This window comes from Rattus norvegicus, chromosome 7 (genome assembly GCF_021556685.1).
Source record: "Rattus norvegicus strain SHRSP/BbbUtx chromosome 7, alternate assembly SHRSP_T2T, whole genome shotgun sequence".
Taxonomy (NCBI): domain Eukaryota; kingdom Metazoa; phylum Chordata; class Mammalia; order Rodentia; family Muridae; genus Rattus; species Rattus norvegicus.
The window spans coordinates 113,061,226-113,076,124 of NC_141540.1; the positions used below are offsets into that span (position 1 = coordinate 113,061,226).

The 14,899-nt window shown below is 37.9% G+C and overlaps 1 protein-coding gene across 2 annotated transcripts in view; it reads right to left on the minus strand.

Moving 5' to 3' along the window:
• Positions 1–14,899, minus strand: part of Fam135b (family with sequence similarity 135, member B) — a 270,508-nt gene that overhangs the window by 159,958 nt on the left and 95,651 nt on the right. For both annotated transcript variants that reach the window (NM_001427631.1, XM_087557413.1), the window contains 1 exon segment: positions 13,961–14,056. In NM_001427631.1, coding sequence (NP_001414560.1) covers positions 13,961–14,037 — 77 coding nt within the window. In that variant the 5' untranslated portion in view covers positions 14,038–14,056.

The window sequence follows — 14,899 nt, forward strand, 5'->3', positions numbered from 1 at the left end:
ACACCGTTTATAGCCCTCCTTATCTATGAGATGCACTTCTAGCTCAAAGCAGGACTCTTAGGTTCTTCACAATCAATCACCCTGCAACTTGACCAGTCTTATCCCCCCATTCTATCAAAAACACCACTTCGCTGTCATTTTCCTCTACAGAATGGCACTACATAAGATCCCAGACCATTTCCTTGTATAGACTTTTTCACAATATATTCTCAAGGCTTGGAGTTCCTTTTCATTCTTATCTGGATAGTGACATCCCTCGTTCAAGTAATATGTCCTGCTATCTCCTCGGTGACCGGGTATCTATCTCTGTATACCTTCAACATTTTGTCTATGTTTGGAACTCCCATTTCTGATCTGTCTTTCTTATCTCTCTCTCATACAGAACTTTCTAAACCACTTGCATTTGATCCTGGTTCTTTCTCTTTATTAAGGCCAGAATCTCTAGGATCCGGACTAATAAAGAACAAAGAATATGATGTCTCCTAGAAGAAAATCTGCAGCAAGCTGCTGGGTTTTCTGTGAACAAGAATGTCTTTTCTGAGGAATTTCTAGTTCTGGGTATGAAGCATCTACTTTAGATACTGGAACAAAACTAGACTCAGAGCCTGAGCAGGACAGTGGGGTTTCCACCTATGACACTCCCCAGTGAAGATGCTTGGTTCAGAATTAAGTGGGAGATATTGCTAGGTAAGACTTTCTTGGCTAGTTCTGCAAAACCTGACCTCAGTTTTACCATGTGTTTTATAAATATTCATTAGCATATAATAAAGATAGGCAAGGATGAAATCAAATCAGAGAAGTTAGCAGCTTGACCACCGGTCCCAGCTACTAGAGATTAGAGGCACTATAGCCAACGTCCCATTCTTAAATGTCCGCTTCTGTGCTTCACTGTCCTCAGGACCATATGCTTTTCATGCTATTTAATAGACCTTGTTGAGGGCTGACACGATGGCCCAACAGGTAAATGCACTTGGACACAAGCCTGATAACCTAATAACCTGAGTTTGGCCTTCATAAAAATTGGGATGCTATGGGGTGCATCTATAATCAAGAGCTGAAGACGGGAGCAGAGACAGAAGAATAATCAGAAACCTCATGGACTAGCTAATCTGGAGTACACAGTATGGTAGAAACAAATAACGGGACCTTGCCTCAACAATGTGGAAGGAGAGACTCTTAACAAATTATCCTCTGTTCCTCTACACGTGTTCTCTGACTCATGCACATGTCATACATACACAATCAATACATAAAAATAAAATGTTAAAAAAGAGAGAAGTGGGTGAGACTCACTGAGTGCCTGTGAGGCATTCTGCTTTTCCTTGATTCCACCAGGGGATAATTGCACCCTCTGGGTGACTGAGCCCAGGGCAGCTTTCTCCACCCCTGCAGTTCAACACTTCCTCCCCTGCAAAGCTCATTGCTTTACACACCTGCTGAGTATGTCCTCACCAGGGGTTAAGAGGATAAAAGACTCAAAGCAGCAGGCTCACAAAGTCACAGATTAAAAGGCAAATCAGGTAAAAACAAGCCTGGGACATTATTATTATCCATGTGGATTTGCTGTAAAAAATAATCCACAAATCCCATGTGCAAAAGGACTCCAGTGACTGAATTCAGGTCAGTCCTTACAGGGATAATAATGGCATTTTAAGGAGGGGGATCAAACTTTATTAAAATAATAATTACACCATTTTAGCAAAAAAAAAATCAGCGATTTTGATATTTACCTATTGTGCCTGACCAAGAGTAATGCATGCCCCAAATCAAACAGGTTTAAATCAAATTGGAGAAATGTATTTTATTTTTTAAAACTGAAAATCACAGACCTGACTAGAATGAAGTATCAAGTCCATCACTTCTGCAGAGTGTCTGACCATGTGCAAGGGACCTCCAAGCTTCTTCAGTGTCTTACAGTAAGGAGGCCTGGGAACTTTACTCTAGTTTGCCTCCACTATGCTCCTGGCACTACTCCTTTTCCTAAAAAGACATGGGTATTCAATGGTTTTCTCAAACCTGAATAATCCTCATACCCTCTCAAAAGTGTGGGACAGAATGAAAAGAGTCTCAATACAAATTAATAAAGGAAGTTAAAACAAGATTGTTTCTGACAGAACCAGACAAATCAATTAGATGATCTCTGGCAAGCAAAGATAATTGTATTTCAAAGTCTATTAAAGCACATCAGGGCCAGTTAGCTAATTTCATAGGGGAACTGGCTGTCGCTGGGCATTAGGCAGCAATAGGAAACATCGGGCAGAAACACAAGATGGCATTTTCTTCCTAGGATCACTAGACCTATAAACTCAGCATTTCAGTTCAGCATGAAAGTGGCAGTTGTATTTTGTTCAAAGGGGATTTCTATCCTAACAGGGCTATGAGCAATTGAACGTCTATGCCAGATCTGACAAAACTGATTATACATCCTTTGTGTGAAGTTATTCATCTAAAACCTCTGAAGAGACATCTTTAAGATAAGATAAAAAAAAACGGGTTGAGGAAAGACAAGAGATGAATCTGAACATCGAATGATGAAAAACATCACTCAGAAAAAAAAAAAACAGTCTGGCTTAAAACCTTCGAGAAATAAGACTCCGAAGTGAAGCTTGGATTTATTTTAAATAACAAATGTTAGTTCCATCTCAATTGTCCATGTTCAAAATGAGGGTTTGCATTTGTTGCAACAGTTACCTGCAAGTTTATCTTGCATTAGGGAAGCCCGATATGGAGACTTTTAACTTAATTGCTACTAGTTTTGAACATGTCTTTGTTAGAATAAAGTTGGCACAAATGTAGCCATCTGGAAGACCAAACAATAGTGGTCATGCTTATCTGTGTTTCTATGGTAACTTTGAATATCTGTGTCATGTGCACTTTCTTCACAGGATATGTAAGTGTGCTCTGAAATGGTGAGCAAGCGTTTGTAGTTCATCCAACACCAGAGTGTCCAAAAGCATAATGTTACGATCTGTTTTAAAAATAAGTATCTTGAAACATTAAAATAAAAAATAGTGAATGCTTTTGCTCTCTTTCAGGTACAAATGGACTAGAAATGTACAGAGATGATAGACAGAGAGAACAGGATGGATCTTGTAGTTAACCATTTCTCTATTATTATCTATAAATTATTTCCTTAGGAGAACATTGCTGCTCTATGAAATGAGCTTGCCTCCTGCCTTCTTGTATCCAGCATCATTCTGAAGGCAAGCTGAAGGGCCTCTGCAGTGTCTACAGCAGAAGGATATGCAAAGACATTTGGAAGACGAAACCACACAGTCTTTAGGACAAAGAGGATAGCAAGAAAGGAAAAATGACTTCATGCAAATCCAATCAACCATCTGAAAGCTGAGGATTTATCTGGGGAGCTTTAAAAAAATAAGCTATTAACAGTACCCCCTCCCTACTACAAGCAGAAACACTCGGAGAACAGGCTAGATTGTGGTTTCCTGTGATTCAGGCTCAGAAGGTGTAAGACAGTGGGTCTGAATTCCATTTTTAAAGAAGTGCTCAGGGATCGGTGCCACAGCAGCCAACAAGTCACATTTCAGGTGCCAGTGATTTAAACAGCATGAGAGGAATAGGATTTGTCTTCCCTGTATTAGCATCACTTAACGAAGATCCAGAAGACTATCTGACATTGAAGGAGATAAGAAAGCTGCAACATGAAATTCAAACTCATTAAGCATAAGCTAGAACTTCACTCCTCCTACTGTGTACCAGGTATTCCTATGAACTGGAATACTTAAAAATGGTAAAATTGGATCCCCACTCTTTAAAGTTTTACAGTTCTCAGAGAAGACAAGCTACTTATAACATACTACAATATTTCCAGTACCCTATTGCCGAAGAAGAAGAAGAAGAAGAAGAAGAAGAAGAAGAAGAAGAAGAAGAAGAAGAAGAAGAAGAAGAAGAAGAAGAAGAAGAAGAAGAAGAAGAAGGGGAGGGGGAGGGAGAGGGGAGGGGAAAGGAGGAGGAAGAAAAGAAGAGGAGGGGATAGAGAAAGAGGATGAAGAGGAGGAGGAGGAGGTGGTGGAGACTCCTTTCACCTCCATAACACCACTCCCTGTTTTCCTTTCATAAATTGTTATCATTAGTCATGGGCTGGCTCATCTTCTTGACATTAGAGCCACTCTGCTCCCGCCTTGTTAGACTCTCTTAGATACTAACCCCAGTCATGCTTCAAGTGACAGTCTGATACAATTTTACTTCGTGATAGCTTCTCTCACTCTTGCCTACAGATTGGATGACCATTTCTGCATCTCTTCCTAGTACCCTACCTGTGATAATTTATTACATATCACACATGTATTTCCTTCTTTCTTTAGGTAGTAAACATCCTAAAGTCAAGTGTATAATCTTTTTATTATAGTGTTTCCACAAATGTCATAATAAATATAACAATGACTTTCTGAGACTAGGTCCTCAAAAAACAAGTTATGAATGAACTTAGTAATAGGAACGTAGGAATGATAATAGGTTATGAGAGCATGATTAAGTACTATAGTATTGATCTACCAAAACAGTTTGAGAAATTGAGGCTTCCCCCACATTCAAACCTGGTCCTGCAAAGAAAGCCAAAACTCATATCTATGGGATTCATGGGCCCCAAGGAAGAATCTTGTAGTACTGTTTTTTTTTCCCTAAAAGGTCATGCTGTCAAGCTGCCTTTTAAATATTTATATTTAAACTAATAGATTTATTCTTCCCCTAACACTGGTCAGAAATGCTTTTTATCATAGTGGGTAGGGCTTAATGTAGAGAGCCACTGCTGTTCAAAGTTCTGAGAATAAATAAGCATCTATGAGTGCTCAGCAGTAATAGATGGGACAGCAGCATCAGCCTTCCCCCAGTGCTAAAGGAACAGCTAGGGAAAGGGAAGGAAAGAATATGAGGGCTGAAATATTATGGAAAACACTGTGAAATGCTGTATTTTAGATATGAAATGGCAATTGCATACCTGAACTTGAAGCAGCTATGGTATCTGCACAATTATCTTCCAAAGATAGAGCCAGTTAAAATTCTAGTATTTGGGAACAGGAATATCCTGATTCCTCATTGCTAGCTGAAGAGCTATGGTTAGCTGATGATTTCTGTTAGAGGCTCATTATTCTTTGAGTATGTATGTAGTTGATTCTCCTTGCCCGAATGAATAACTCAACACTCATGTAATTGGGGGCAACACAAATTGGACTCAATGGGCTAAAAACATAGATAAATACATAGAGTAGATAGATAGATAGATAGGTATATAGATAGATAGATAGATAGATAATAGATAGATAGATAGATAGATAGATAGATAGGTAGTCATATAGAGAGATATATGATAGATAGATAGATAGATAGATAGATAGATAGATAGATAGATGATAGATAGTTATATATAGATATGATAGAGATAGATGGTGGATAGATAGATAGATAGATAGATAGATAGATAGATAGATAGATAGATAGACAGACAGATGGATAGATAGATAAGGAGGACATGAAGTTGGAAAGGAAAAGTTACCTAGGTTCTTGGGTTGTTAGAAGGGGAATGAAGTCTGAGTCCACAGGATCAAGTTACATTGTATTCATATATGAAAATTTCAAAGAATAAAAAATGAAAAAAAACATTTATATACTACTGGTTAAAATACCAGCTTCAAGAGAAAATTATAACCTTTATCAGACATTAAAAATTAGTGTGAGGAAAATGTTTGAGCTAGAACTTACCTACGGTAGAATTTTCAAGGCAGTACTAGGCATCAGAGAAACAAAGATGTTCTAAGAACCAAGACATTTTAGATTAAATCATACAAGATTTGAGAACTAAAGTATAAAAGGAAAAGGAACAGAGGGTTCTAAACAGAAAGCAAAATGGTTATGACAACCCTGTGGTTTCTCACTTCCTGAATGTTACTACAGACTGGAAACAAATGTCTAAACCACGTCTTACAGACACTAACTGCCATGCTGGCCTATCATATGTTTTGTTTGTTTGTTTGTTTGTTTTGCTATAATTTTCAGCTTGCCACTGTCAGAAGATTAGTTATTATAGACTGTAAGATATTGGTCCTATATAATATATTCTATATTGTTCATTTTTCTTTTTAATTAGCAAGGTTGTGGGTATTATTATGAAATTTTCATATATTTATATACTCATGTCAATATACTTTGTTCTTACCCAGCCTGCACTGCTCTCCCCCACTACCTCCCTATTCCTATCTGATATAACCTTCTTCCCTAGATATAGTCCTCTTGCTGCTTTAATGTCACATGTGTTCCATCACCAGCCCTTTATCCCCTCCCACTCTGTTTGTTTTTGATGTATAGTAATGTCTTGCTTACGTGAATGTCTATTAACTACATGTAAGTCTGGTGCGCACTGAGTCCATGGCATGCATGGGCTCTCTTGAATCTGAAATTACAGACACTCGTACAGCCACCGTGCTGGTACTAGAAATCAAAATTGAATCTTCTGGAAGAGTAGTCATTATTCTTACCCACAGAGCCATGTCTCCAGTTGCCTCCATGTAATTTTTTATGTGTTTTGATCCTTTGATACACGTCATACATTTATAAAACATTTGCTGATCCTTTCTTATCCTCCTTTCACTCTTGACAAACCTGTACTCATCAGCAAGTCCTCTTCCTATATCATGTCCTTTTATCTATTTGTTTTATTTACTTAATTACAGAGACCTCCAAAATCCTCTATGCTCATAGGTGGCAGAGCATGACTTCAAATCCAGCTCTAGCTTCCAAATTCAAGGTTCCCAAATTCAAGGCAGACTGTGTCTGCCTTCTGTTAGCATGAGTGTTGGTGCTAAATGTAGGTGTGACACCTTGTGATATTTGTTGACTATGGTGAAGACATGTTTCCCTTTGAGAATTTGCCTCAGTCAATATAGACTTTGAATAAATGCAAGCTGACTCTTTGCTCAAAGCAAACATCATCAGAAGACATCCTGCCTCCTGGAACTGGAAAAGCCATCCTCAAATATGAATATGCTAAAAGCAAGTAACTCTGTTAGTAGGGACAATCCTCAGGCAACATTCTGCATTTCTATGTTTTCGACTCCTTCCAGCTCTTCTTACACTCTCTCTGCCCCTATTCCTTGATATTCCCTGAGTCTTAGAAGAGGAGAGTTAATATAGATGTCTCATACATAGCTGCACACTTACTGTTATTAATTTTGCACCTTGAACAGTAATGAATGTTTGCATTAAGCACTACCCACTACCAAAAAAAAAAAAAAAAAAAAAAAGCAAAGTTGGGAGCAGCATGATTCTATGGCTATAAATGTAAACCTTTTGAAGACAGCTTGACAACATGGCAATTTATTAAAACAACAATAAGCCCTCTCTTATCAGTTCCCTATCATCTCCCATGTATCACTTTCATCAATTTTTACAGTACAGGGTAATCCTCTCCTCCTGTGGAATAGCCTGAAATCAAATCAAGAAAGTTATTGGTTCCTCCCGTACATTCTTGTTACCACTGTACCATTTGGGACACTTTCTCAGACCAATTGGTATAATGACATGCAGAGGCCAGTTCTGGTTAAAACCATGGCTGCTTTTCCTTATCGGATAGCATCTTCCAGTACAATGAAAACTAACCAGTGAGAAGGGTTTCCTAGTCAGTTCAAAAGTGAACAGTCTGTGTCTTGCAACTGAAGCGTGTGGTATATTTAGCAGCAGAACATTACCAATAAATTATGATATTACTAGAACCACGACAGCCTATGTTGCTCATTTCCTTATTTATCTACTTTTAAATAGGAATGTTTGCTGGGCTTATCCCTTAATCCTGTCTATTTCACCAATCTGATACTGTCAGGCTGGGACCACTGTAGAATGTTATCTTCTGAATTTCAAGTTTGCCTCGACTCTCAAAGAAGGCTTTAAAACAAGACTTCTTAGCAATAATGGAGCAATTAAGACTTTGGGACTTCAGTGGTAGAGTGAATACACACACGCACATGCACACACACCTCACCTTTTGCGGCCATAGGAGGATTGAGATCAAGTATGTCTACTTAAGGCTTGGGTATTTGCTGTGAAGATATGGTTGAGACACAGAAACTTGTGGGCCATTTTCATATCATTGGGAACATACTTTGGAAAATTCTTAAAATTGTCTGTTAAAGCCCCTCTCCATCACTCTTTTTCTATTTCTTCCCCCCCTCCATTCCTCTCTTCCCCCTCTATGGCTAACTGTCTCTCTGTCTTCCTGTCTGTCAGTCTATCTATCTATCTATCTAATCATCTATCTAATGTCTATTTTTATTCCTCTTTATTTTTCCACCTTAAAAATGCTGATTTTGTTCTACTATGCACACATTTGTCATGTGCCACTTTATCCAAGATCCAGGGCATTGGAGCTCACCCATTTTGAACTGAAACTTCCAAACAGGTTAACCAAGATCAAACTTTTCTAACAATTGTATGAGTTGTTTTAGTGATGGAGCTCTCACTGGCAGGCCTTCCTAGTGACCATGTGTGTATTTGTTGAATCATTTAGTCATCAATCTTTTGCATTCCCCTAATCCACCACGTTTGGACTGCAGAAATCCATTAACATTTTTTTCTTGCAGAGGGTACCCTAGGCCATTATCTTGCTCACTAGACTTGAGATGCTGCCATCCAACTTCCATGAAGTTTCACTGGAAGTGTGACTCCTTTGGAATTCATGTTGAAAGCATCCTCAACTATTGAGCCTTCAGGGATTGTGCCCATCAGTAGCTCTTCTGACAGATGCAGAATTCTGGTTGGCATCATGCCTAGCCCATCTGAAACTTACTGAAGGCAGGAATTCAGGGGGCTCTAGGCTGTTATTTTAGAGTTTTGCTGCTGATACAATGTTGTGAATTCTAGAACTCATTTTTATAAGAGGTGTAATTCCTTTAGACTTTACTAAACATGCCTATAGGTGTAGTTACTGTGAAGCCTACTCTCATATTTTTAATCATAAGCTCCTGACATTATCCATATATGAAGAGTGGGGTTAAATGTTAACCAAAATAATCTAGCATTAAGAGGTAGAAGCTTTGTGTTCAGTTCTGATGGGTAACTAAGAGCACAGCAATGACATATATTGTTTGGGAGATCTGTCTTCCTTAAGACCCACACACAACTCGGAGAGGTATTCAGCACTTGGCATTGGGATTTTCTTTTAAAAGGTATGGTTTCTGGGAACCACTTATTCATCATTTCAGAATATTTCTTCTCATACTCTTGTCTCTACTTAAATAAGAGACTGATGACAGGGGAAAGAGTTGATATTAAGTGACTATTCTGTGACCTATATGAGAAACCTATATTATACCACCCAAGACTGAGACAGCACTGTAAAAGAAACTGCAGAAAAAAAACTTAAGATACAAAGAATAGGTATAAATATTGTGAAACTTGCCTTTTATGCATAAAATGAAATCACGGTGGTTATGGTTACCTGCAAGGAGCTTGTATAACATTATTTAATCATGATATGGAGTTGGAGCTCATGAATCCCTATGGCTCACTGACAATTGATAGGAAATGGGGATTACTTTTCTTCAGTGATGTACACACTAGCTAATTGCTCACTCCCCAGTAAATACACCTCACCGGTGCTCGTGCAAGCAACCTTAATGAAACTCAGTGTTTGCAATGGCTGTTCTTGGTTATGAGCCCGACTGCCCCTAGAATTAACTAAAATCCAAGCTTCTGGGAACACCTGTGAGAGAGTATTTTTCTTGATTGGATCATTTGAGGTGGAAAAATTCACCCTAAATCTGGCAGCCTATATGAAGGGAATTTTTTTTTTTACCCGAATGCCCTCACTCTCACTGGCCAGTTCATTTCTTCCCTGGGATTAGAACCAATTACTTCAGGATTCCATAATATACTGAAGACCAGCTAAGACATCCTGTCTAGTGGTCTGAACAACTATTGGATCCTTGAACTTTTCATCAAGACACAATTATTGTTAAAATAGTTGGACCACAGGCTATAAGCCACTCTGATAATTATATAGAGATATTATAGATGGATATAGATAAATACATAAAAGTGATAGATATGTGACAGACAGATATAAATATATTCTATCAATTCTGTTTCTCTAGAAAACTCCGGGGGATTCAGAATGTCATCCAAAGAAGGACGACACAAAATTAACAATTCAATATGTTGGAAGGAAGGGTTCACCAAGACTGAGAAGGGGTAATGGATGGTATATGTGAGCAAAATCCATTTTATATCTGTAAAATTTTTTCAAAGGATACATTTCTAATAACAGAACTGAAAGTCTGTAAAAGAAAATGCTCTTCTCCTGTATTAGTGGCTTCTATGTTTTAATGATTTGCATATTCATGAGTAAGCATATCTTTGACCCAGCACACACACATGCGTACATATATATAATCTTACATAAGTATTACTTATGCAACATAGATCATGAACCAGACTGTAGAAAAGGAATGTTTAAATGTAAAATGAGGTTGCAATAACATATCATTTAAAATAAATATTGTTTTCTTCTAATATTATTTTTTCTTACTAATCATGTAAGTTATGTCCCTTACAGTTTTTGGTTCTAATTTAGCCTAATTTGATGCTACCCTTTATTGATGACTTTGGCTACACAAGGCCTCCCAAACAGTCAAATATAAAACAAACATTCCAGACAAGCTGAAGAAGTTATAATTTTTCACATTGACTTTTCAACTCCTTTTACAACTTCACAGCGATCTGTTCATACTTGGGATGGGTTACTCTACAAGGTTTTGTTAACATTGACTATTTCATATAAAACTCTCAATACCTCTAGCCAAATTTACTGTTAGGATGAGCTGTGTGATGAATATTCCTCATAGGTCTATATATCAAATCATGTTTAAAATAAACTCAACTCAGCCTATTTATTTATGGATCTGATTAAACTGTCATTTTAAATTCCACTGTGTGCATCAACTAACTTTCAGTAGGAGTTAGGTAAGTAATGTTCCGGGTACTCCCTCGTGGTGCTATTGTTCAACTATCAGTATCATCCCACACTCATAACTCTAGATTTCTGTAAGAGCTCAGGTAGTTAAAATCTGAATGATGTTTATGACTGTATCCAACCATAAACTGGAGTGTTGGGCATATGAGCCTTGCTATTCTGTAGAACCCTGTTTGTTATTGACATCTGAAGTGCTGACCAAGAATCAGGAACAAAGTGCTTCAGAGTTCATCTAGATCTTAATTATTAGAGTACCTTGACTTATTTATACCTGTTGGCTAAAATCACTGTAAATTGAACATGTAATATCATCTATCTTGTGAACTTTGGAAAGGATGGAGAGCACTTGGACAGCAGGCTTAATTAATAAAAAAAGAATTCAGGATTGTGAGTGAGAGAGTCTTAAGTTTCTCAATCCATTTGACTATGCTAAGACTATATTTCTACTCCCCAGTTCCAAAGAGGCCTATAGTAACAAGTTCTCAAGGTGCTACTTCTAGAGATTGACTACAAATGCAAAAATGTCTAATGCCAGGGTGAAATTAGCAAAACTGCTTCCTTTTCTAACAAATGTAAAATTTGAACATCTGAATATGCAGATGCAACACAATTTGAAGCATGAGAAGCAGGAGTAGAGCCTGCCTAGGCATACTATTTTTCATTCTAAGTAAGAAGGGATTGGAGATAAGCAATCAATGGCCCTAACCATCTACAAATCCTATAAATCATAATAATGACTAGCATGACAAGATGTCCCCACATGGTACAATAGTGACCCTTTTATCTTAGGAGTAACCAATAGCTATTCTAATTGGATTTTAGTCCCATGCAATACCAGATATATACCTTATATTGTCAACCCAAGATAGTTGGTGAATTCATGCTACTCCCATCCCAAACCCTACCACTGCCACGTCTTAAAGCATTATCATTTCTAAGTGCAGTCTACATACTTATGTATTTAGTATTAGTCCAATGTAGCTCTCACCATCATCAAAGAATGCTTCTTCTTTCAGCATACACAGAATATTACATACAACTACATTTGGTCAAAATACTGAGAAGACTGATCATGAGGTGTCCAACCCTGGTTGATAAATCTGTAATAGAATATCTATGCCTAAGGTTCAAGGAGCACTGCTGAACAAGAGGTGGAAATGTTGGAAGAGCCAGAGAACAACAATGTCTACTGTGAGATAGTATCTCTCCATATGACACGGAAGTAGTGTTCATGAAATCTTAACTATGTGGTCACCTAAACAAGACCTGCACAATGACAACAACAGCTGACATGAAAGCATGGGTGGGAGAAATAGCACAAGGCCCCATTCCTAGATGAAGAGTAACAGGCAATGATGACTGCTGAGAGGAAAAGTAAGCCTTCCCCAAGGATGAAACCCTGAAACCCCTGATTAGCCAAGTAGTGAACACTAAACACACACACACACACACACACACACACACGGTGTGGGGGAGGGAGAGAGAGAGAGAGAGAGAGAGAGAGAGAGAGAGAGAGAGGGAGAGAGAGAGAGAGAGACTTTCTTTAACATATTTATTTAAAGTTCAATACTTTGAGAAGTTGGAGAAAGAAGAAGTTAGGGTGTAAATAATGTAAATATAGTATGGAGATCATTGTAAAAAGGGGGGATCATGGTACTCAAAAAAAAGCATTAATTTCAGATGTATGCTTCTAAAACTGGATTGTTGCTTCACTGGTTGACACCGTGCATAGGTTCATAGGTTCTTTCACCCAAAGACAGCTTCTATCTATGTCTCTGCCCTCAGACTATGCTTTCTTTCAGACTGTAGTTTTCTTTATCCATCACAGTCATTAAAAATAGGCTATGTAATGTCAGGAATGGGCACCAAGAGGTTTAGTCCAATGACCTAATTACATGTTTCTCAAAGGAAAACACACAAATGACCAGTAAATATTTGAAAAACAAACCAGTCTAATATTACTAATTTGTAAGTTAATGATCATTAAGACTCTAGCCTTAATTAGAAAAACTATTATCAAAATAAAAAATAAACATTGGCAAGGATTTTCACAAAGGGGACTTTCACACATGTAGGCAGTATTATAAAATAGTACAAGTATGGAAATCTGATTAGAAGCTACAAAAAGAAATGACAGAATGATCTTGAAAACCCACCATGAAAGAGGGTGTATGTGTGTGTGTGTGTGTGTGTGTGTGTGTGTGTGTATGTGTATGTATGTATGTATATATAAAGAAAAAAATCATCAGTATGTTGCTGATAATGGTATGACTCATTATTTCCAAAAATCTAGATGTTCATCAAGAAATGAGTGAAGATATTACACACACACACACACACACACACACACACACACACACCCCTCATATATAAATATTTTTCAATCATAAACATAGATGAGGTGGGAGGATATTGCATTGGGTTAAATTAATCATATAAAGATAAATACTACATGTCTTTTTCTTTTTTATAACAGTGAAAAGGATGATTGTATAGAAAGAGAGAACAGCATTATCTTAGTTAGGATTACTATTGCTCTGGTAAAACTCCGTGACCAAAAGCAACTTAAAGAGAAGGGTTTATTTGGCTTACTCTTCCACATCACAGTTCATCATAAAAGGAAGTCAGGGCAGGAACTAGACATGGCAGGAACCTGGATGCAGGAGTTGATGCAGAGAATGTGTGCATAAACCTTACATCCCCAAATTCACTTCCTTTAAAGTGCAGTAAAAAGATGAACAGAGAAGAGGGAATACAGAAGAAAATGTGGGAGAGTGATCTAAATTAGCTCTTAGTCAACGCACAATTTACTCTCAAATGAACTAATAGTTTGAATTTTCTATTGGGCAGGAAAATAATGAAATTTCTTCATTAATCCAAATGTCTTATTACCTGATCATATCCAACGCGTGCGCGCGCACACACACACACACACACACACACACACACACACACACAATTCACAGTGTGAATTATACTCACCCTCTCTGAAAAAGATCCACATTATAAAATTTATGTAGCTCCACAGAAAACTCAACTGTTCCTTGTACTTCAGACATGATCTTTTTGGTTCATTACCTGAAAAACAAAGAAGTAAGTTTATTGCTTAAGATGACTTTAGCCAAACATACACAGCCTGGTTTCAACAGCCGGTAACTTAGCAATGCCTAGATGGACAAGACCATTGGCTAACAGGACCAATACAACACCATGTATCTGTTTCATGATGTGTTCAAAGGTCCTTCTTCAAGAGAAGAAAGAAAGAGAGAAAGAAAGAAAGATGAATAGGCAGAAAGGAAGAAAGAAAGAAAGAAAGAAAGAAAGAAAGGAAGGAAGGAAGGAAGGAAGGAAGGAAGGAAAGAAAGAAAGATAGAAAGGCAGAAAGAGAGAAAGAAAGAAAAGGGAGGAGGAGGAGGAGGAGGAGGAGGAGAGAGAGAGAGAGAGAGAGAGAGAGAGAGAGAGAGAGAGAGAGAGAGAGAGAGAGAGAGAGAAATTGAGAATAGGCCTTGTGGTTAGCACTTTTTGGCTGGAACTGAGTCTTGATCTATGACCCTTTTATCTGTCTATGACATGGAGGCCACATAGCCCAATTACTCTTAGGAGCTCACTTGCTTTCTGACAGGAGACCTTAGGCAACTCACTTAACCCCATGTTTCTTGGTGCTGTTTAATCTGGGAGTGAGAACTGCATTTGGTTTGGCTACATTATGAGAGGATGAAGTGAACACGCCCATTGATCCTTTAACACAAACCCGGACATGTACCAAATTCTTAATAAATGTTAGCCAGCACTGATGACAATGCATACTCATCACAGAATGTCACTCTATCATCAATATTGAAGAGTCAGGTGACTGAAGTGGCAACAGAACACATGGGTGTTGTGACAGGCAGATGCTATCTGTCTTGACAGATGGATTCA